We start from the raw sequence: 23,781 nt of genomic DNA on the forward strand, positions 1-23,781 counted from the left end.
GCTTCTCGGGAGTGGGGGCGTGCTCCGAGCCTCGCGGATCTCTTCCCCAGATTCCTGGTCTCTGTCTGGGGAAGGGCGTCTCCCCTGCCCCGCGCTCACTCCTCCCAAGGGACGCATCACCGGCTCCGACCTTTCGTGGCTCACTGCCCGCCGGGACCTCGCCCCGGGCACTGGAGGGACATACCCTGGCGCCCCAAGATGACCCAGCAGGGGCAGGCGCTTTGGAAATTGTCAGGGGCCGGTCCCAGCCTTCGACGGCCCTTCGCGGTCGGACGGTGCCGATGGGACCGCCCGTCCCCCGGGCTGGCAGCGGCGCCCGGAGCTAAATGGCGGGGAGTTGCGCGTCGGTCGTCCCTGGTCGGGACACAGTTGGTGGCCTCGCACACCTGCGCCTCCGTCCCTACAGGTCAGCGCCTGCACCCCAGCCCGAAGCGTGGGAATGTCAGTAAACGCTACGTTGAGACAGCTGAGGGAGGGTCCTCACCCGCGCCTATGTTGGGCGCAGGGCGACGACCTGGAGACGCAGGAAGGACCTAAGCAGTGTCCGGTCCTGAATGGAGACCCGGGCGCGTCTAGGTGTTCCCACTCACTTAGGTCTTGTTAACAAAACTCGTGCCGCCGTCTGGCCGCTTGTGTCTCTCGGGGGCTCCTGCTCCGAGTAGAGGAGGGCTCCCGGAGTCGGGTGGACCCAGGATACCCCGAGTAAAGCGGGCGATGCCGGCGGGGCTGACTTGCTCCCCCGCTCTTCCCGGCCGCAGCCACCATGCCCCGCAAAGGCACCCAGCCCTCCACCGCCCGGCGCAGAGAGGAAGGGCCGCCGCCGTCCCCGGACGGCGCCAGCAGCGATGCGGAGTCTGAGCCACCGCCCGTCCGCGCCGGAATCGCCGCCGCCGCCGCAGGTAAGTGTCCCATCGAGACGCGGCCCGAACGCGCCGGGGCGGTGGGCATGGGCAGGAGGCTGCAGGGCTAACCCCGGAAGGTCCCGCGGCGGCCCCGTAGAGGGACTCGGGAGAGCTACTTGGCGGTTTTCGGAGAGGACCCGGTGCCCCCTCGGTATAACGGCGCTGGAGAGAGGGGGCGAGCACACGAGCTCAGTTGCGAATTTGTTTGTGGTCTTCTGGAATGGCACAGACATCTTTATTGTATGTCCGCTGACTTCCAGATAGTCAGCCAGGAGCTAGCGGACTTTATTCCGGAGCGAATCAACTGGACTGTGAACGTGATGAAGAGGTGCTTGTCCCTAACCCCACCTCCCTGGTCGTAGATGGCCTTTAAAGAGGTGATCATTTATTCGAAACTACTGTAGCTTTTGTAACTCCAGGAATTGGGTAACATAATGTAACCCCTGCGACTGTCGCTGAAGCTCATGAGTTTCCCAAATGAAGCTTCCAGTTGCTCAACGGTACAGAGAATTGAATCTAGAGCCGTGGGATTTAACCTCCTGTTTAGGATAAGGAACAGGGAATCGAGCTTGTGGTTTTTACAGATCTGTGTGATGGAGTGTTTTGGCTCCCAAGAGGTATATCTATAGGATTTTGTGAGTGGTGGCATTTCTTTCAGTAATTTGTTTTTTAATGAAAAGCGACCCGAAGGATTAGTTTTCATCCCCGTGAGTTTAGGATGATACCATATTTAAGTGGAAATGCAGATTCCTAGGTTTCTAAAGAACATCCATGCCATATTTTTAAAGCTTAGCAGGCGGTAGTAGTCCTCTGAACTAACTGCACTAATGTAGGCTTGTTTTCCCCTTTGCCTTCCCTTTCACTGACTTAGAGACTCCAAATGAGGAACTTGATCATAGAAGTTTAGAAGAGATTTTGAATAGCATTCCTCCTCCCCCGCCGCCAGCAATGACCAATGAAGCTGGAGCTCCTCGGCTTATGATAACTCATATAGTGAACCAGAACTTTAAATCATATGCTGGGGAAAAAATTCTGGGACCTTTCCATAAGGTATTTGTCCATTTTAAATAACTATCCTAAGGTACTATGTTTTTACAACACGTTTCAGTGTGTAACTATTTGTCCTGATATATTCTCATTCTCTCTCAGACACACACACAGTATGTTTCCTATGATTTTAGCAATTGAAATTATATTTTGTTTAGTTGGTTACCCTTGGCACCTCTTTAGCTATAAAGTTTTCCATTGAATAGAGTAGGTGTGTGTTTTTGTTTGAAGGGAGTATTTTTCCTTAGATAATTTAACTATTCAAATGAGCTTTGTAAAATGTCTAGATTAGAATTAGAATGTGGTCTTACTGAATGTGTTGAAGCTTGTCATTGAGGAGAATTATGATGTGAGAATACTTAAGCTGTGTATCTTCTAGAAGTGAAACCCCTTAAACACTTGTAGTTTTTACTACAAGTAAAAAAAAATCAAGCTAAGTTTAAGTCAGAAGTATTAATATGACCTTTAAGCTTTTAAATTTTTTCTATTTTTTTATGCAGCGTTTTTCCTGTATTATTGGGCCAAATGGCAGTGGCAAATCGAATGTTATTGATTCTATGCTTTTTGTGTTTGGCTATCGAGCACAAAAAATAAGATCTAAAAAACTCTCGGTACTAATACATAATTCTGATGAACACAAGGATATTCAGAGTTGTTCTGTAGAAGTTCATTTTCAAAAGATAATTGATAAGGTAAGGAAGTTTTACTACTTAGTTATTTGCAACTTCAAATAAGAAAACAAAAGACTTAACTTCATTGCACATTATTTTTGGTTTTAAACCAGCTTTTAAAAATTTGTGTGAACTTATAGCAGAAGAGATACTGATTTCATTACTTCCATAATTATATTTTCTTTTGGGGGATTGGTGGTTGCTGTTAAAATATTAAAATTTTTAGCCAGAGAAGTGAATTATAAGTCTCTCGTAGTAATCCTTGCCTTTTTGGAATAAGACATTGAACAGTTTTAGTATCCTGCGTGCTAAATAGGCATTCTTTTACTATAAATTTGGGTTCATTTTAAAATGTATGTTTTATTGCTTTAGAATAAACTACCTAAACTTAAAAATGTAAAAATTGAATGAGTTTAACATCTTCACTTTTTCGGTGCACGTTAAATTGAATGTTATGAGTGATTGACTCTATGTATGTGAAAGAGCTTTGCTTCAGTTTCAACTGCTGTTGGAATTAAGTCCTTTTGAAATGAGGGAAGGGCAAGCCAGTGTTTGTTTCCTAGAAGAGACAATTAGACACTTACAGGTAAAATACCTAGATAGGTACATGATTCTGTTGGTAATTGTTTTTCCTCTTCTATTTAATAATTAACTTAGGAAATTTATGATTCAAAACTGACTGAATGAAACCTAAAAATGTAGAAAACCAATTACATAATGAAATGGGAGGCAATTCGGCTGCTAGGTTTCGTTTTTCTTTTCTTTTTTTAATATAAATGGCTTTAATTATACAGAAACATCCATTTTAATTTTGTTTCTTTGTGCTTTCTTTTATGTAGTTTGAGTTAGAAAATAGATTGCTGGTAAATCAGATTTTATTCTACTGTCTATTAATTATATTTGATTCATCTGAACTTTAAGAGTCATAGCTTCAATATGACAGAGCTTTTAAGGGTAAGAGAAAGTGAGTTTTAAAATTATCATTTGATTTTTTTTTTTTTAAGTGTATTTGTTTGAAAAAAAATCAAGGGAATTTAATTGTCATTTCTTTGTGATTCTTTTTACCTTAAATTAATGAAATACTTCACCCAAACAAAAAAAACTAAATAAACCATATCACCCCATTACTGCCTCCCTTTTTTCTTTGAATCATCTCTTGCTGCAGATTTTTTTAATGGACTAATAAACTGTCAGCAAGTTTTAATAATTTGGGTGAGCTTGTTTTGGATATGATGGGAATCTTGTCTACCTTCATCAGCTCTTCTCAGTCATATGTTTTTAGGCTTGTTTAGAGATCGGCTTGTTGGTTGGTTGGTTGCTTGGTTTGACTTTTTGGTTTTGTGATTTTTGAGAAAAGGTACCAAACAACTTGGAAAAGTATTCTTTGATAAGCAAAGTTTTTACTGAGAATTACTGCCAGTTTGTATGCATGTTGAATTGAACTTTTTAATCCATAGAATTAGTTTCGGTATGAAGTGAGTGAAATTCGAAGCTGCCCTGTGACTTAATACCAATTGTTTTCTGGTTTTGTTTTTCCTCTAAACAGGAAGGGGATGATTATGAAGTCATTCCTAACAGTAACTTCTATGTATCCAGAACGGCCTACAGAGATAATACTTCTGTCTATAACATAAGTGGAAAGAAAAAGACATTTAAGGATGTTGGAAATCTTCTTCGAAGCCATGGAATTGACTTGGATCATAATAGGTTTTTAATTTTACAGGTAAGTTTATTAAAGACTTCAGAGGTTTTCTTATTCTTGTTACTTTTTTTTCAAAAGCTTGGGGGAATTTCCCTTGTTGGATGAATCCTGTATTTTTGAGGCCTTAAAGTACTGTAGCAGCACATCATGGTTTACATACTACAGTCAAGATGCGAATCATTATTTGCTGCTCTAGAAATTTAAGGAAATTCATTCAAAATTATATTATTATAATTAGACGCTCATTTTATGTTTGGATGAACTGACATACTTGTTCCACTCTAGCAGCACGTAAATATTGGTGTAGTGAAATAAAATTAAACACCAATATTACTGTGCTGCTTTAGTGTGGCAGGAATATAGCAACTATCATTTCTGTTTGTATTCCCCTTTAACATTTTAAATGAAATTCACTACCTTAAATAGTCTATCCTTTTTCTTTATTTTAGTTCTTATTTTTATCTCTTCTAATATGTAACAAAAAGAAAAAAAATCTGTACACTTGGTGTTTGATTTACCTGAGCACCTAACTAATTTAATCCTAACACTTGAAATGATTAAGTAAACATTTACTCAAACTGGTTTTAATTTTGTTTAGAATGGCCTGTTTTCTTGAATCACTACTATTGTAGATCAGAAAGTAACTTTGAATGTTACATTCTAGGGAATAACAACTCTAACAGTACAAAAGTCTTTGTAAAAGGGGTATAAAAATTAAGTATCTGGTGTTGTTGATTTTTATTAGAAATTCTATATTCTTTAAGTAAAAGTATTCTACCAGTGTGGTTTGGTAAAAATCTCCTACTTCCCTGTCCTCAAAATTCAAAAATTTTTTTTAGTTTAAAACTATAGCTTTGGCAGACATTTAAAAGTTCCTGTTAGATTTGAGGATATTTTCTATGTTTTATCCAGAATCACCAAGAGTATTATAATAAAAGCAAAACTATTTTGTGATGCAGAAATGACTGAAATAAGTTGAGAATTTTGATTTGCTACCAAAGGTTTTATTAGGAAGCTAGGTGTTCCCAGTAACAAACTTATAAATGTTAGCCTCTATTTCCATCTGAGTATTTATTCTTTTTTTTTTTAATATTACCTTTAGTCATTTGTAATATACAAGATAGTCGATAATAACCTTTACTAATATCTTTTGTTACCAGGCACAATACATTTGCAATACTTCTATGATTGAAACTTTTTTTTAAATGAATCTTGGGAAATCAGTTGCAGATGTATTTCTAAACAAGATTTGAATTCGTATGAATATGGAATTAAAACATTTTTTAAAAATTAAATTGAATGGTTTTATGGACTTCATATTCTAGGACTTGGATTGGTTAATATGGATAAGAAGTTACACCCCTGTATTATATCAAATTTGATGATGCCATTTTGCAGGGTTATACTTTGGTTTATCTTTTGTTTAACCTGTTATTTCTGTACTGTCATCCAGAAATAATAAAAGTTGTACACTTATGCAAATACTTGTCAAAATGGAGTGCATTTTCATCCTTCTAAGAATAGTTTTCATGCACCCTCTCTGTACGTAGTTTAGTAACAAAGGAAACCCATAACTTTCCATATCAGAAAATAATTTAAGTTGTCAACTGTATATTAAATATGTGCTTCTGAAGTACCTAGGGTGTTTAAGACATTTATCCTCATAATAATCTGAACCGTTTTTATGTGATCTTTACTACTGTCTAAAACATTTCTCCCCAAATAATACCAAAGTAAATTTTGCAAGAATGACTCAATTTACAGATAAGGACTTAGGAACTCACCTATTAGAAAGAAGAAACATAGATTGGACTAGGTAGAACTAATGGTACCCAATTAAAACTTGGTGAGAAATTGGCAGTGCCAATCTATGGATTTTTATTTTTTAGTTCCTTATCAAAATCTTAGACTCTTATGCTGGAGATTTAAAGCATTTGAAGGTAAGTAAGAGTGGTTTTTATGCCCTTCCCTACCACTGAATAACATCTTAAAAAGTATCTGTGATTTGGTAGGGTAGTATATTGAAGATGGCATCATAGTATTACCATTCAAGACAAATGGTTACTTGGAGCAAAATATAGACTGTGATAGTGATGAATAGCCTAAGTAATCTAAATTGAATAAAAGGAAATTTTATTTTGAAGTTTAAAAAGAGCTAAGAGCCGGCCTCAGTGGCTCAGCCTATAATCCCATGCTTTGGGAGACTGAGGTGAGTGGATTGCCTGAGCCCGCGGGTTCGAGACCCGCCTGGGCAACTTGACGAGACCTCGTCTCTACAATAAATCCAAAAAAAAATTAGCCGGGTGTGGTAGCTGGTTCCTGTAGTTCCGGCTACTTGGAAGGCTGAGGCGGAAGGATGGCTGGAGCCCAGGAACAGCTACTGCACTCCAGTCTGGGCGACAGAGTGAGACTCCAACTCAAAAAAAAGAGCTAAGTTTTAGAAGGTTAAAATTTTTCAGTGTTAGTATGTTGGTTTGGCAGGTTTTTCAAGTAGGCAATTTTATTATTAGAATCCATTTCAAATTTCATTAGTTGGCCCTTCAAATGAGTTCCTAATGAAGCACTATGCTAAGAAGCTATGAATAATATAAAGATGGTTAAATCTTGTTTCCTGTCCTTAAAGACACTTAAACATGCCCTCAAAAAGTATTTGATTATGACAGGCCATTGCATGTTTCATATTTGTACATTTTTACTTTATATATGTGTCTTGTATGTGAACTTTTGTTCCATTATAATAGCTATTAGACTAAACAAGTAGGGTTTTATTGACTTTGTATAGCATTTCATGGGTAATTGTGACTTACAAATTAGGTTTAATTGATTTTGGTGCATTTGCTTCTTTCAAAGATAGAATGATTAATGCTTTTATTACAAAGTTGCATTAATAATTACTGTCTCAGTAGTGTTTTGTGAACTCTTCAAAAGCTACAACTGTTAGCAAAGCTTTAATTTTATTTTTTGTCTTCATATTACAAAATTTAAGTTAAAGTTTAAAGCAAGAACCAAGATTTTTATTGTCTTGAAATTTTGAAATTAGATTAACCTAGGTCTGAATTGTTGCCTACTCATCTCTTCCTTTTTCCAATATACTTTTAAGCTTGTCATGGAGTATAAACTATTGGGGTTCTAGTTTTTTAGTATGTAGAATAAGTCTATGCTGCAGTAGCAAAAGAAATTTTTAGTCTTACAATAATAACTCAGTTTTTCAAAGGTGTCTGATTTAATAGCCTCAGCAATCCAAAAAAAAAAAGAGGCAGAGCTGTCGCTAATCAACCAGAATAAACATCAAGAAATCCAACCTCAAAAAAATTGTTTTATTTATATACTTATTTTAGACACATACTAACCCTGATGATTTGGTTTCTTGGTCTCTGGTAGCTTATAAAGAACAAATAAGAGTAAGGTATATTAGAGGAAGATAAAAAACAATAATTTACAGTATAATAACAGATGAGAAGATTAAAAGATTATTAAGATAAAATTAAAAGATTAGTAATTCTGGACCATTTAATTTTTGATGCAAAGAACGCATATTTTTAGCCTAAGAATCATTAAGTTCTTATTAGGGAAAAAAGTTTTGTTATAGCTATATACTGTTTGATTTTTCTGTATTTTATGCTCAGTAAAATTTGGATTATATTTGAATCAGGATAAAGGGCATTTAACCTGTTCATTCCTCTTAGACTTTTAAGCTGTACTCCTGTAAATTATATTATCAAAGAATCAGTGAGTCACAGTATCCTTGTTTGCCACACAACAAAGCCTTCAATAAATAAAGATCAAAAACCTTAATATTATAAATGTGCTTTTGAAACATGCTTACTGTTTTTGAGTAACTTTTAAAAGCCATACTTATATCATTCCACAATTTCTTAAAATCTCTGAATATAACTGAAAACATAGGAAGTCTATAATAAATAACAGTGGGGAAAAGTGGTTAAAACCTCGTTTAGTATACTCTAAGCTGTAGCAACAGTGGGGGGGCTGTGAACCTTTGTCAGCTTCAGTAACAAGCATTATAGCAACTTGAAATAACTTTTTTTGCATGCCACTGTGCCAATCACTACTTGTCATTGGGTGGAGGCCTTGATATGGAAGGTGATTTTAAATCAGGCTTATGTCTTAAAATTATTCTGAAATATATTGAATGTATTGCCTCAAATAAAACTATTTTATATTATTACATGACTTAGGTAAATTTTCTGAAAACATAATTTCCTAGGCAGACTGTCAGCTTACAGATTACATGGGAGATAGCACAAAGTGGAAAAAGGAGGAAGGGCAGCAAAAGACATCAAGGAAAGAAAAGTCCCAGTGGTCATTGAAACACCACAGCTGTCTTAATAGTCAAAGAACAAGGAAAGGCCTACCTGTTCTAATAGCCCATTGATTCAGTAGCGCTAATCTGATAATATAGTAGTAACAGACTTGAAGAATGCAATATAGTATAATCTAAAACTCAATGTTATGGGGCTTGAGATGAAACTATTTTGATTCATAAAATAAAGTTTATCTTAACTTTAAAAAAACTGGGCAACTTTATTAGAAAAAATCATAGTTGTATTGCATTCCTTTTATTTGGGGAGGGAGGAATAAATAACCAAAAACTAGCAACCACATTTTTTTACCTAAAGCTAGACTGTTTATTAATATCCATTTCTTCAATGCGTAATTTGACCAGGAAAAAATTGTGAATGTTTTTAGGAATATTTTTATTAGTGTAAACTAAATTACAAATTTGAATTACCTGAAAAAATGTGTGTTTAATACTTTATGGCCATATGACTCGAGTGTAAGTTATCTTGGTATGGTTTTTCATTCACCTTAAAATGAGTGTCTAGATATTCACCTTGAATTAGGTAGTATATCAGAATATTAGGTATCAGATATTGCTATTTTTGGATTCTTAACACTAACCCATGAGGTTTAAACTGCAGTCTCTAGGTCAGAGGTTCTCAACTGGGATTAGCTCTGTGCCCCTGCTGCCAGGGCATTTTAACAGTGCCCCTGCCTCCAGGACATTTTAACAGTATCTATCTGCAGACAATTTGGGTTGTTACAGCTGGTAGAAAAGGGAATGCTACTGGCATCTAGTGGGTAGAGATAAGAGATGCGATTAAGCATCCTACAATGCCCAGCACAGCTCTCCACAACAAAGAATGTACAGCCTAAAATATCAGTAGTGCCACTGTCTGTTTTTTGAGTAGTAGTCTCACTGTCGTCCAGGCTGGAGTGCAGTAGCATGCTCACAGCCACTGCATCCTTGACCTGCTGGGCTCAGGCGAGCCTTTCACCCCAACCTTCCAAGTAGCTGGAACCACAGGCCAGTACTACCACGGCTGGCTAATTTTTTGATTTATTGTAGAGACAGGTCTTGCCAAGCTGCCCAGGCTGGTCTCAAGCCCCTGGGCTCAAGCAGTCCTCTTGCCTCCGCCTCCCAAAGTGCTGGGATTACAGGCCTGAGCTACCATACCCAGCCAGTAGTGCCACTGTTGATAAACTCTACTGAGCTAAAAAATTTGAATAGGCCTCTTGGCTAAAGTTCATCTTGTGATGCAAAGGTTTGGACAAGGAACTGATAATTGAAAACAGAATAAAATACTTTATATAAATAATTATCTACGTTTTTTATTTTTTAGTTGGAGTCTCACTCTGCCGCCTAGGCTGGCATGCAGTGGCACACTCACAGCCACCGCAGCCTCGACCTACTGGGCTCAGGTTATCCTTCGCCTCATCCTTCCAAGTAACTGGAATTAACAGACGTGCACCACCACACTCGGCTAATTTTTTTTTATTTATTGTAGAGACAAGATATTGCCAAGTTGCCCAGGCTGGTCCTAAAGTACTAGGATTACAGGCATGGGCCACTGCACCTGGCTAATATTTTCATTTATATACTGATTTAGACAAAGTACACTAAATGCTATGGAAAACTAAAAAACAGATTTTTTTGGGTAACAGTTTTACTTTAAATTTGATAATCCAGTTGTGCTAATAAGTTGTCCAAAAGTATGCCTTTCAATTAGTAAATTTTAAAATGAACTTTTATCCTTTGTTATCTTTAAATTCTGTTGATTTTGTTTTATTTTGTTTTTGAGTCAGGGTTTCAAGTCTCTTGCCCAAGCTGGAATGCAATGGCATGATCATGAACTCACCTTGACCTCCTGACCTCAAGCAATCCTCCCGCTTCAGCCTTCCGAGTAGCTGTAACTTCAAGCACATGCCTCCACACCCAGCTAATTTTTTAAGTTTTTTGCAGAGATGAGTTGTCACTGTGTTGCCCAGGGTGATCTTAAACTCCTGAGCTTAAGCAGTCCTCCTGCCTTAATCCCAAAGTGCTGGAATTACAGGCGTGAGCTACTGCATCTAGCTGTACATTTTTTTTACCTTTTATAATTATGTTGAGTCCTTTGGTAAACTTGACAGTTTATCATTACAAGTTTTACTCCAAATTTGTAAGATTCACTCATATTCATTTAGGAAGTGGGAATAACAAAGATACTTAAATTGAGAAAAAGTAATATACTACTTTAATTTGTGATTTTTAAAAATTTTTTTTTTACTTTTTTTGTCTTAGCTATTTTGCTGAAAAATAAGAGGCAAAAGAGGTATATATATATATATATATATATATATATATATGTAGAGAGTATAAGTAGGCTCCCTCTGTGAAGTAAAGTAGCAGCATTTGGCCTGAACGTGTTCAGACAAAACTTTCTCTACCATCAAACTAAATAGCTGCCTGGCAGGCAGCTTTGATGATTACTGATTGGGAATTTTTCTTTTCTGTTCATAATTAAACTGCATAAGCCGAGCACAGTGGTTCATACCTGTAATCCTGCATTTTGGGAGGCTGAGGAGGGAGGATCACTTGAGCCCATGAATTCAATACTAGCCTAGGCAACATAACAAGACCTCATCTCTACAAAAAAATTAGCAGGGCGTGGTAGCACAAACCTATAGTCCCAGTTACTTGGGAGGTTGAGATGAATGATTGTTTAAGCCCAGGAGGTTGAGAGTTCAGTGAGTCATGATTATACTACTGTACTCCATCTAACCTGGGTGACAGTGAGATCCCAACTTAGGGAAAAAAAACCCTGCATAAATACAAGTAGATAAGTTAACCTAAGGTTTAATTATAGTTGAAGGTTGTCATATTAATGATTGCAAACAAAAGTTTTTTCAGTATCTTAAGTACCAGTGCCATTCATTCTCTTTATTCAAAGTAGTTGAATTTCTTCTGATATTGCCATGAGAAATAGGTAATTTCCTTTTTTATTTCAGGTTCTTCAGGCTCTTGTTTTTGGAAAATTGAACATTACGTTCTTATAAAGCCCATTACTTGTTGAGGAACTCATAACACCAAGTTTATAGAGAAAGTTTAATAATCCTAACCACCTTGCTACGAGGGTTCCTAGTATAGTTTAACCATGGAAGTCTTTTTAAAAATTCTTTCAGAACAGGAGCTTCAGTTGTGTTAATAGTTGATAATGTTTCCACTATGATCAGAGTAGAAATTAAATGAATACTTTGTTTTGCTTAGTAGAAATGCTGAGTTTTATTTATATTGAAAGATAGTTTATTTTTATTCATTTTTAATCAAGGAGGGGTCCCACTATGTTGCTCAGGCTGGTCTTGTACTCCTGGGCTCAGGCAGTTGTCCCTCTTCGGCCTCCCAAAGTCCTGGGATTGCAGGCATGAGCCACAGCGCCTGGCCTGAAAGGTCATTTTTGATAGAGAAATTGGTGGGTGTATATAAAGATTTTATACGAATTTATATAAGGGAGTATAAACTCACATTCCTTTTTTATATAAAATTAAAACTTAAGAATATCAGGGAGAGAACTTTTTATATCATTTAGTTGTTCATTACTGTTGGATTTGTTAGGTGTACCCAATTCTCACTTAAGTTTGACTTAGCCAAACATATACAATGAATATGAAACATAACTTTTTTTAAAGGGTGAAGTTGAACAGATCGCTATGATGAAACCGAAAGGACAGTCCGAACATGATGAGGGTATGCTTGAATATTTAGAAGATATAATTGGTTGTGGACGACTAAATGAACCTATTAAAATCCTTTGTCGAAGAGTTGAAATATTAAATGAGCACCGAGGAGAGAAGGTGAATGAATGTTCTGTAAGCTTTTGTTGTAAATCAGAATATTTCATTTATGGGTTAACAAATTTTACTGAGTCAGTTATTCATGTAATAATAGTTCATAATGAAAAAATGTTTACCATCTTATGCTTAAATTTATGTTTTAATATTAACATTTAAGATGAATAGTCTCTTGGTTAATAGTTTTTAATTTAATGTTGAAATACTTAAAATTTATATTGTACAAATGAGTGTATGTTCAGTCTTTAAACTTTTTTGTAGTTAAACAGAGTCAAGATGGTGGAAAAGGAAAAGGATGCCTTAGAAGGAGAGAAAAACATTGCCACCAAATTTCTTAGCTTGGAAAATGAAATACTTAAGAAAAAGAATCATGCTTGTCAATATTATATGTAAGTACCTTAATTTATCAATTTTTGTGTTTCTGGCCATTAAGAGAAAATCCATATCTCTACTTATATTAGAGAAATGTGAACACTCATGTGAAAAAAATACATGAAAATTGTTTTATGTGATGATTTTACTTACCAGATCATTGAAGTTGATTTTTTGGTATTCTACTTTAAGTTGGAAGGTGGGTTCACAAGTATGTATTGTTATACTTAATTCTTTTATATTGTGCACTTTAAAAAATTAGTGTACCCATGTAATAGCATTCTGGCTTTTCCGATCAGTCTCTTAAGAAATTTTAGAAACTCATGTAATAGTGATCTAATTTTTTTATTGTTGTTTACAATGAGCCTATTTTGTTCCCAAATTCTACCCCTAACTCTGGGAGTTTTTTCCCAACTTCTATAACCTAGGTAGTTGTACTTAACTGCAGTTAAGATTAAGAATGCTTTAGAAAAAGCCGATTTTACTAAAATAGTTATGAAAATAGTTTTAGAAATGGCCTTTTTAGAATCTCCAGTTTCTTTTTGTTTTCCTTTTAGTTATGATCTGCAGAAACGAATTGCTGAAATGGAAACTCAAAAGGAAAAGATTGATGAAGACACCAATGAAATTAATGAGAAGAGCAATATACTGTCAGATAAAATGAAAGATAAGAATAAAGATGTAAAAGATGTGGAGAAGTAATAATCCTTTGGAAAGTACTGTACTAAAGTATTTAGGTTTAGTTAATGTTATTACATGTGTGTCTACATATAAACTAATTGCCAGTCATCATGAGTGTAAAACATTTGTAAGCATGTAAAATGGTCTCCTTTTACAATAACAACTTTATTACCTTGCATTGTTACAGATTGAAGTCTTAAAACAGTGGGGGCATGCTGCCCCCTAGTGACATAGCATCATAACAAAGCAGTAAATAATAAGCTTTTGACTTAAGGTTAATCTTTTAATAGTCCGCAAAATTGATTCAGAGATAGAATTTGGGTTCTTCTACAGAATTTTTTTTACAATTTCACATGATCCTACTCTGCTAATATTCAGTAATGCCAGTATCTTTTCTTAGCTATATAAGTTCCTTTTTCATTCTTTAAAGTAATTTTTAATTTTGTGGTAAAATTTTTACATACCTAGACATTGTAGTCACTGAAAATGTAGTATTTTCCACTCAACTTAGGAAAGCAAGATAGCTTTCATAATCACAAACAAATCTTAACAACTTTTCCGTGTCAGGGAGGAGGTAATCAACTTGGAGCAAGGAGAGTTTTAGGATCCTACTTTATAAAAGCTTGGGCATACTTATATATTTATAGGTAAAGTATTCTAAGAACATGCTTAAAATATCTTAACATCCAAAATAATGACTGATCGTATACTTGTTTTGCTAGGAAACTGAATAAAATTACAAAATATATTGAGGAGAATAAAGAAAAATTTACACAGCTGGATTTGAAAGATGTTCAAGCTAGGGAAAAATTAAAACATGCTACAAGTAAAGCCAAAAAACTGGAGAAACAACTCCAAAAAGATAAAGAAAAGGTAAGTGCTAGGAAAAAAAAAATCCTTAAAATGTTCTGTCTGAATGCCAGATCCAGTTTTCATTATTTTCATAATGTGCTTGCCACTTATTGCCCAAGAGAAAGGGCATTCAGGTTTTTAGGATTTAGTTCTGAACATGGTTTCCTCCTCCAAGGGGAACTTTGCATCCATTGACTTTAGAGTTTTCTGGTTTATCTTTGTTTGTTTGGGGTTATTTTTTGTTTTTTAAGAGTCAGGGTCTCACTCTATCCCAGAGACTGGAATGCAGTCATAGCTCACTGCAGCCTCCAACTTCTGAAATCATTTTCCAAATCTGCAATTCTGTTTTGGTGATAATTTTAATTTTTTTTTTTCCTAGAGTAGTGGTTTATAACAATTTTAGATTAGGTATGGTAAATTCTTTAAAATATTAGCTGTCTTCTACAAAAATCAGGCTAACATGATCAGAGCAGGATTTCCCCTTAAAAGGGGGATTTCCCCTTAAAAATGGGAAAGCTCATGACACAGGAGGTTGAGTAGCTATTCTTGGGTTACAAAAAGAAGTTTAAACTAGAATGTGGAAAAGTCTAACTTGCTAGGAGCCAGACTCTAATGGTCTATTAATTTGGGGTCTCTAAAGCTGCGTTCACAGCTCTTTCAGATATTAATTGATGTGACACCGCAGCCCCATCCCCCTAAAAAAGCTTTGTTCCATATCACACAGTAATTATAGTTTAGGCTCTGCTTTACATTACACTCATTTTCCAAGTGTATTTGTTCATAAAATCTTTTCTGGTCCATATAGCTAACAAATCCTACATTGAGTCATTGTTTGTAAGATCACCATTTGGGGAAATGTTGAACTATTCTGGTACTAGATGATCAGTAAACAAGATAAGGATTGGGAATGACTCCCAAATTGGACAGACCTAACTAAATGTAACTGTTACAAAGGCATTTGTTTTTAGGAATAAAATGTGTGGATAAGGGATTATAAGAAGGTATTAGTGGAATAAAATGTTAGTCCTATATTGTGAACTCTGGAAGGGGAAAGTTGTGAAAGATTTTGGGGTTGGGTGGGTAGCGGTAAAGGCAATTTGTGGTAAGTTTTGATATACCGTGAAGGACAGTATAAAAATTTCCATGTTGTCAGAGCATACTTATAGCTAAATAAGGATAATTACAACCTTAACTCAAGAGAGAAGGAAGACAGACCTAAAACTGCCAAGGGAGCATTTTCTTTCATAAGAAATCAGGAGTTTGTGGAGACAGTTTTACCATTAGACTGAGAGACTTTAGAAGCTACAGTGAATGCTTAGGAAAATACTTGGTAAACCCAGCTAATTCAACTCTAAATAGAAGGAAAACAGCAAAGACCTAGAGGACCTTGAGAAATGCTTAAGTCAAGTATCGATAGTATTATGTAGCCTTAAAGTGAACACTCTTGTAACTTTAATTTGTTTTATAATCTCAGGTTGAAGAATTTAAGAGTGTACCTGCCAAAAGTAAGAATATTATAACTGAGACAACAACCAGAAGCAATGCCCTTGAGAAGGAAAAAGAGAAAGAAGAAAAAAAATTAAAGGAAGTCATGGATAGCCTTAAACAGGAAACACGAGGACTTCAGAAAGAAAAAGAAGTAAGATTCTTAATTAGTGTTTATTTTTGTGGCTTTTTGTTTTTACTTGAAGGCTATTTTTGCAAAAATACTGGAAACTGGGCCGGGCTCGGTGGCTCAGCCTGTAATCCCATGCTTTGGGAGGCTGAGGTGAGTGAATTGCCTGAGCCCGCGGGTTCGAGACCCACCTGGGCAACTTTGCGAGACCTCATCTCTACAATAAATCAAAAATTAGCCGGGCATGGTAGCGCGCGCCTGTAGTTCCAGCTACTTGGAGGGCTGAGGTGGAAGGATCGCCAGAGCCCAGCAGGTCAAGGCTGCGGTGGCCAGGAGCGGCCACTGCACTCCCGTCTGGACAACAGAGTGAGACTCCAACTCAAAAAAAAAAAAAAAAATACTGGAAACTAAACTGTTAAAAAATTTGAACTTTTAATACCTAACATTTCTAAAACTAAACCTTGGCATAGATTCTTTTCTGCTTTCTAATTTTTTTAAAAAGCTAACAATGAGAATTTGTAGTGGTAGCAGAAAATGTGATGTCAAATTGTTGATCGTGATCATTTAACCTCGATCATGACACACACCACTCTAAAGCCTGTTGAATCACCGTACAATTTCATCTTCCCTTAAACTATTTCCCATAGCTGATATGTTGCCACCTACAAAACCTAAGGTCACAAGAACCACAAGTTAACATCTTCTTTCTTCTTGCTTCTATAGCTATTGTGTGATAGTTAAAAGCTGTGGCCTTGTGTCTGGTTCTTGGTTCAAATTCTAGGTCAGTTGCCTGCTGTCTCTGATATTGCATAAGTTGTTATGTCTCCAAGTTATCACCCTCAAATGATGAAGAAAATATTACCTACTTTGTGCAAATAAAACATAAAAGTGTCTGGAAATAAATTAATAGATGTTAGCACTTTATTAATAAAATAAGAGAGAATGAAGTTGCCACATTGACTTGTATTATCCCACCCAACAAAAATTAAGCATGATGTTTGTTCTTTTTGTTATATTTACCACAGCCTGACAATGCTTGAACATGTTAAATACATATTTCAATAGATAACGGTAATTGAATTGACTGCATAAAAAGTCACATATTTAATAGATTTCCTGCTTTGGAATATGGACACATTTTAATGCCAAGCTACAAAACTTCATAAGTAGAATACCTATTTGATAAAATGGCAGCGGATGATGCAGTAGCTTTCATGATGGAATACTGCATGGGGAGTGGATTGTCACTGTTTGCTCATTTAATGTATGTTGAGTACTCCTGGGTGCCTTGCACCCTGTGTTAATGACAAAGCTAGGATTTAAATTTCAGTGTCTTCATTCCTCAGCATAAAGGGTAAAGATTTTCAACATAAATAATATACTTGAAAAAACTTTCTATTAACATATTTCTTAAAACTGGCAGTGCAGAAACAGTATGGACTCAGGACATTAGACCCAAGTTTGTCTGCTTTTTTTTTTTTTAAGGATTCTTTTGTCTTTTTTTGAGTCGGGTCTTCCTCTGTCACCCAGGCTGGAGTGTGGTGACAATCATGACTCACTGCAGCCTCAACATCCTGGGTTCTGGCAATCCTCCACATTGGCCTCCTGTGTAGCTGGGGCTACAGGCATACACCACCATGCCCAGCTAATTTTTTTCAATTTTTTTATAGAAATGAGGACTTGCTATGTTTCCCTGGCTAGTCTCAAACTCCTGGACTCAAGTGATCCTCCCAGTGGTGGTATCACAAGCCTGAACCACTATACCCAACCTTGTCTTCTCTTTTGATCTTCATCTTTTAATCATCCCTAGTTTATTGTTTTAATCTTTAAAATGAGCACATTAAGGTGTGCTTCACAAAGCTCTTGTGAAATCAATTGGGAAAAGACTATATGGTGAACATTGACATTTGGTGAAAACTGATTCTAGTCCACTTGTAATAAGAATGCTTCTTTTCTATATGCTATGTGTGTAGACTCTCTTTAATTAAAATGTACAGTTTCCATTCCAGTTTAGTTAACTACTTTTGGAAATAGACATATTTCAGATTAAATGGGCTCATTTTTTAACAGAGTCAAGAGAAAGAACTTATGAGTTTCAGCAAATTGGTAAATGAAGCACGTTCGAAGATGGATGTAGCCCAATCCGAACTTGATATCTATCTCAGTCGTCATAATACTGCAGTGTCTCAATTAAGTAAGGCCAAGGAAGCTCTAATTGCAGCCTCTGAGACTCTCAAAGAAAGGAAAGCTGCAATCGGAGATATAGAGGCAAAACTCCCTCAAATGGACCGAGAATTACAGGAGGTAAATCTTTGCTTTTGTATTTCACTTGATCATTGTTTGTCAACCCTGATTTTATAAATTTTAGTTGTTATTTTTTAATCTCAACATCTTAAGTGACTAGTATATAGATACATTTTTTAATTTAGCATAATCAAAAGAATGGGATCAGCATTTTAGTATTCCATGTGATATGAATTGAGACTATCAAAACTATGTAGTTATATACTACTCCCCAGAAGCATCAAAAAGCATACCACCACCACCCCTCTATGGAGGTAATTCAAACAAAAGTAAGTTTGTGTTTCCTTAAATCTTAAGTGTAGAGAATTTATGTAAGAATAAAAGCATTTTTATATATGTATATAATATATATGCAAACAGCTATCTTAGTGTTTTTTGTTTTTTGAATTTATGGATGTACTTTCTTCTCTGTTGTCCAAAGTGTTATAAACTAATCAAGATGTAGCACATCCATGTCCTCCTACCATTTTTGAGTGAATTAGATGTCTGAGGAATTTCATAAACTTTAAAATAATCTCCAAAGCCTACCAAATTAAGTAAGATGGCAATAGAAAGTGCTGTTTGAAGAAAACTTATACTGAAAAGAAATGTTTTTTTCAGTCTAGTAAATGCACACTATTTGATCATCAGGGAATTTCATAACCATGTTAAATTTAAATGTAAATTGGATTACATTCAGTGACTGCTTTCATCTTTCTTGTGATAGTTTATTTTTGGATAAATTATATCTATATCGGTTTTACTTTATACCAGTGCAACAAGTAATCGAGATAATTTAAATCAGGAGATGGGGGAGATTGCCAGTTATAAAAGATGGCTGCTGCTTAGTTGGGGATTGAGAGACTGAGAGTTTGGGTTTGTGTATGTGTGTTTCTTATTGGCAGCCTGACTTTTTCTATAGCAGGAGGACTATCCAGTTATCTTTCTCTACTTCGTTTTAGAGCTGTGCTTTTTTGCTTTTTCATTTTTTCCTGTACTTCACTAGGAAAATTTTCCCCTGGCAGTTTCCCACTACTGCCAATCTCTTTCATATAGTAGTATGATAATTGTTCAAGGTTCGCTTATGAGTGAGAATATGTGGTACTCAGTGCTTTGTTTTTGTGAATGATCACTCAGTATTATAGACTCTTAAGTCCATCCTAGTTACTGTGAAGTCCATAATTTTGTCCTTCTTCTTTATGGCTGTGTAATATTCCATCGTGTATATGTACCACTTTTTTTTTATTCAGTCCTCTTTCGATGAGTAGCAAAGTTGGTTCCATGTTTTTGTTATTGTGAATAATGCTACAGTAAACATGTGTGTGCAGGTATTTTTTCATAGAGTGATTTGAGTTCCTCTGGGTATATTCCCAGAAGGGGGATTGCAGGGTCATATGGAAAGTCAATTTTTAGATCTTCTAGGAATCTCCATACTGTTTTCCACAGGAGTTGTATTAGTTTACACTCCCACGAACAGTATAGAAGTGTTCCCTTTTCCCCACATCCTCTCCAGCATCTGTTGTTTTCTAAGTTATAGATGATGGTGATCCTGACTGGAGTTAGATGTTATTTCAGTGTGGCTTTAATTTGCATTTCTTTGATGACTAGTGAGGCTGAGCATTTTTTCAGGTATCTGTTGGGTCCTCATATGTCTTCTTTTGGAAGTGTATATTCATATCTTTCACCCACTTTGTAATGGGGCTGTTTATTTTTTTGCTTTTCGTTACGTTTGAGTTCGTTGTAGATCCTGGGTGTTAGGCCTTTGTCAGATATACAATTGGCAAATATATTTTTCCTAGTCTATGGGGTTACATTTTCTTTTATTGACCCAAATCATTTCTGCCCTTTTTCAAACAGGAGACCCATCTATATTTTTCAAAACCAAACCAACAATTGCAATAGGGCAGCTTAATCTGGCTCAAGCATTTATTTTTGGTCTTTTCCTTCTTTTTTATTACTATTAAAGCTTGACAGTTAATTCAGTTATGATGGGCATATGTAGGAATGAATGCTTTTGTGTTTCATTTTCTTTGCTTTTAACTTTTAGAAAGAAAAAGAACTTCAAAAACTTACACAAGAAGAAATAAACTTCAAAAGTTTGGTTCATGATCTCTTCCAAAAAGTTGAAGAAGCAAAGAGTTCCTTAGCAATGAATCGAAGTAGGGGGAAAGTCCTTGATGCAATAATTCAAGAAAAAAAATCTGGCAGAATTCCAGGAATATATGGAAGACTGGTAAAGTAGATTTATTTGGGAATTGCTACAATTTTTTCAAGAAAGACATTGTAAATTATTTTCTTAACTGTATGTTGAGTGTCACTGTGCATAAAATATTTTTCTTTGTTTTAAGGCACATTTAAAAAATTTTTGTTCTTACAGTATTTGTTTACTTCTTGCATTTTATTACATAGCAAGAAGAAAACTAGTAGTGATAAGCAGACTTAAAACAACTTTATCCTTTTTAAAAAAAAATTAAAATTCAGCCAGGCTTGGTGGCTCAGTCTGTAATCCCGCACTTTGGGAGGTTGAGGTGAGTGGATTGCCTGAGCCCGTGGGGTTCGAGACCCGCCCGCGCGGGCAACTTGGCGAGACCTCATTTCTACAATAGATCAAAAATTAGCCGGACGTGGTAGCGCACACCTGTAGTTCCAGCTACTTGTAAGGCTGAGGTGGAAGGATTGCCGGAGCCCAGCAGGTCGAAGCTGTGGTGGCCGGGAGCACCCACTGCACTCCAGTCTGGGCGACAGAGTAGGACTCCAACTCAAAAAAAAAAAAAAAAAAAATTAAAATGTAACCAGACGTGATGGCACACACCTGTAGACCCAACCAACTACTTGGGAGACTGAAGCAGAAGGATCACTTGAACCCAGGAGTTCAAGTCCAGCCTAGCCAACATAGCAAGACTGCCTCAAAAAAAAAAAATTTTTTTTTTATGTTTTGGGTTTCATACTTACGGTTTTGGTAAGGGTTTAGGGAAATAATAGGGGATAACCTAAAATCCAGGGCTAGCAATAGGGAGGACCATTAATGCTCCTGAGCCACAGGAGGAAAAAGAGCTGTGGTCCAGAGGAAATGGAAAATAAATATCATAACCCCATTTCCTGCCCACCAGTCTCCAGCTGATAACCATATATTGGCTAGAGCTAGAAAGCCAAAGGATTCAGTTGATGCAGCTAAGTTAGCCTTCCAGAGAAGGGAGCAGAAAGAATGATTCAGGAAGGCAAATGAAAATTATCTATTAGCTCCTGTGTCTCTTATCAGGGATTTCCATCTTAATTTCTATTCATTTGTTCTCAAAGTCTAAAATCGAATACTGCTAGATATAGCTAATTAATAGATTGATAAGTAGAGAAATATATTTCATCAGGACTTACATAATCTTAGATGCCTTTCAATAATTGTTTTCTAAGTTGTTTAAACTCTGCTTTAGGTTTTACATCCTCATATTATATGTCTTCATGAATGAAAACAGTTCCTTAATTTTGTGCTCATTCAAAAATCAAACTGCATAACCATAACCTCTGTTAAAGGATAGTTTAAAAACTACTTATAGCTGGTCTCAGTGGCTCATGCCTGTAATCCCAGCACTTTGAAAGACAGAGGTGAGAGGATTGCCTGAGCCCCTGGGGTTCAAGACCAGCGTGGGCAATTTGGCAAGACCTTGTCTCTATAATAAAAAAAATTAGTCAGACATGGTGGCACATGCCTGTATTTCCAGCTACTTGGAAGAAGGCTGAGGCAGAAGACTTGCCTGAGCTTAGAAGATCAAGGCTGTGGTGGCCATGATTATACTACTGCACTCCAGCCTGGGCGACAGTGAGACTCCCAATCCAAAAAACTAAACAACAGCAACAAAAAACTACCTGAATCCAATGAGGATATCCTGGGAGGTCTCTCCCCAGGCTGTATCCAAATGGCGTAGGGGAGCATAGGACTCTGCCCCATGATGTACAGTACCTTTCCACGATGTTGGAAATGAAGCTGGCTGTCAGGCCTGCACTTGTGTATTACTACAACTTCTCAGAGGCCTGTGGACAATGACTGGGGAGACAAACCACGCAGGAAATGTGTCTAGTATACTGTAGTGTACTAGAATTGTAAGTTGAAGTAAGATTTTCAGGTGTCTGTTTTTTGTTTTCCTTCAGAATAAAAGTATTTTTTAAAAAGCAAAACTATGTGCCTCTGAAGAAGTGGAAGGCTGGGGTGAGAAGGACACTTCAATTTTTTGTTGAGCCAGGTGCAGTGGTTCACACCTGTAATCCTAGCATTTTGGGAGGCTTAGGCGAGAGGATTGCCTGAGTCCAAGGGTTGAAGGACCAGCCTGGGCAACTTGCTGAAACCTCATCTCTACAATAAATTAGCCAGGCGTGGTGGCGAGCACCTGTGGTTCAGCTACTTGGAAGACTGAGGTGGAAGGATCACCTGAGCCCAGCGGGTCAAGTCTGTGGTGTGGCCATAAGCATGCTGCTGCACTTCAAACTGAGCAACAGAGTGAGACTCCGACTCAAAAAAAAAAAATTTTCTGTTGTTGTATATACTTTTTGTAGTTTTTAAGATCATATATACATATAGTTTTTCACTTAAAAGTAACTTTTAAAGTCTGTAAGAACGGTAATGAAATGATCCTGGGTTTTTTTCTAATTCCTTTTTCCCCCTCTCTTAATTATTAGGGAGACTTAGGTGCCATTGATGAAAAATATGATGTTGCTATTTCATCCTGTTGTCATGCATTAGACTACATTGTTGTTGATTCTATTGATACAGCACAAGAATGTGTAAATTTCCTTAAAAGACAAAATATTGGAGTTGCAACCTTCATAGGTTTAGATAAGGTGGGTATTCATAATAAGCTACCTATAATTGAATTTTTAAGTGCCAAATGTTTTTTCTTTTTGTATTCTAGCTTTTCGTTCAGTTACTCAGTTACCTAATGAGTTTTTGAGGATTATTTTATGTTCTGGGGTTTCGTGGTAATTTAAAAAATCCTTTAGTGCGTCCATTATAGGAATACACATTCCAGTGTCAGAGTGACCTCTAGTATTTGAGTGACTGGTAGCTTATGTTTCTAACTGCCATCAATCAATGACTACTTTTAAAAAAACAAAGAGATACAATTTGCATACAATAAAATTAAATCCTTTTGAAGTATGTAGTTCAGTGGGTTTTAATATATTCACAGGGTTGTGTAACCCATGAGCACTATCTAATTCCAGAATACATTATCACTCCAAAAAAAATAACCCATAGGCATTAGTCACTCCTCATGTCCCTTCCCCATAGCAAACACTAATTTACTTTATTGTGTTTATAGACTTATTTGCTCTGGACATTACATATAAACGGAATCATACAATATGTGGACTTTTGTACATAGCTGCCTTTCCTACAGATCTTCAGGGTTCATCCATGTTGTAGCACATATCCGTACTTCATTCCTTTTTATTGCCAAATGATATTCCACTCTGAATATACCACATTTTGTATAATCATTCATCAGTTGTTGGGCATTTGTATTGTTTCACTCTTTGGCT

The 23,781-nt window shown here is 36.6% G+C and overlaps 1 protein-coding gene across 2 annotated transcripts in view; it reads left to right on the top strand.

Moving 5' to 3' along the window:
* Positions 1–23,781, top strand: part of SMC4 (structural maintenance of chromosomes 4) — a 40,512-nt gene that overhangs the window by 402 nt on the left and 16,329 nt on the right. Inside the window, exons 2-13 of one of the 2 annotated variants that reach the window (XM_008053945.2) lie at positions 759–899; positions 1,774–1,952; positions 2,450–2,641; positions 4,167–4,343; positions 12,288–12,452; positions 12,711–12,838; positions 13,379–13,519; positions 14,225–14,375; positions 15,829–15,993; positions 18,040–18,273; positions 20,300–20,485; positions 22,921–23,082. In XM_008053945.2, coding sequence (XP_008052136.1) covers positions 764–899; positions 1,774–1,952; positions 2,450–2,641; positions 4,167–4,343; positions 12,288–12,452; positions 12,711–12,838; positions 13,379–13,519; positions 14,225–14,375; positions 15,829–15,993; positions 18,040–18,273; positions 20,300–20,485; positions 22,921–23,082 — 2,016 coding nt within the window. In that variant the 5' untranslated portion in view covers positions 759–763. The remainder of the gene's footprint in view (positions 1–758; positions 900–1,773; positions 1,953–2,449; positions 2,642–4,166; positions 4,344–12,287; positions 12,453–12,710; positions 12,839–13,378; positions 13,520–14,224; positions 14,376–15,828; positions 15,994–18,039; positions 18,274–20,299; positions 20,486–22,920; positions 23,083–23,781) is intronic. The other variant, XM_008053946.2, reaches the window with a different exon arrangement.

This window comes from Carlito syrichta, unplaced genomic scaffold, assembly GCF_000164805.1.
Source record: "Carlito syrichta isolate Samal-C Ts95f unplaced genomic scaffold, Tarsius_syrichta-2.0.1 Scaffold288891, whole genome shotgun sequence".
Lineage (NCBI taxonomy): Eukaryota > Metazoa > Chordata > Mammalia > Primates > Tarsiidae > Carlito > Carlito syrichta.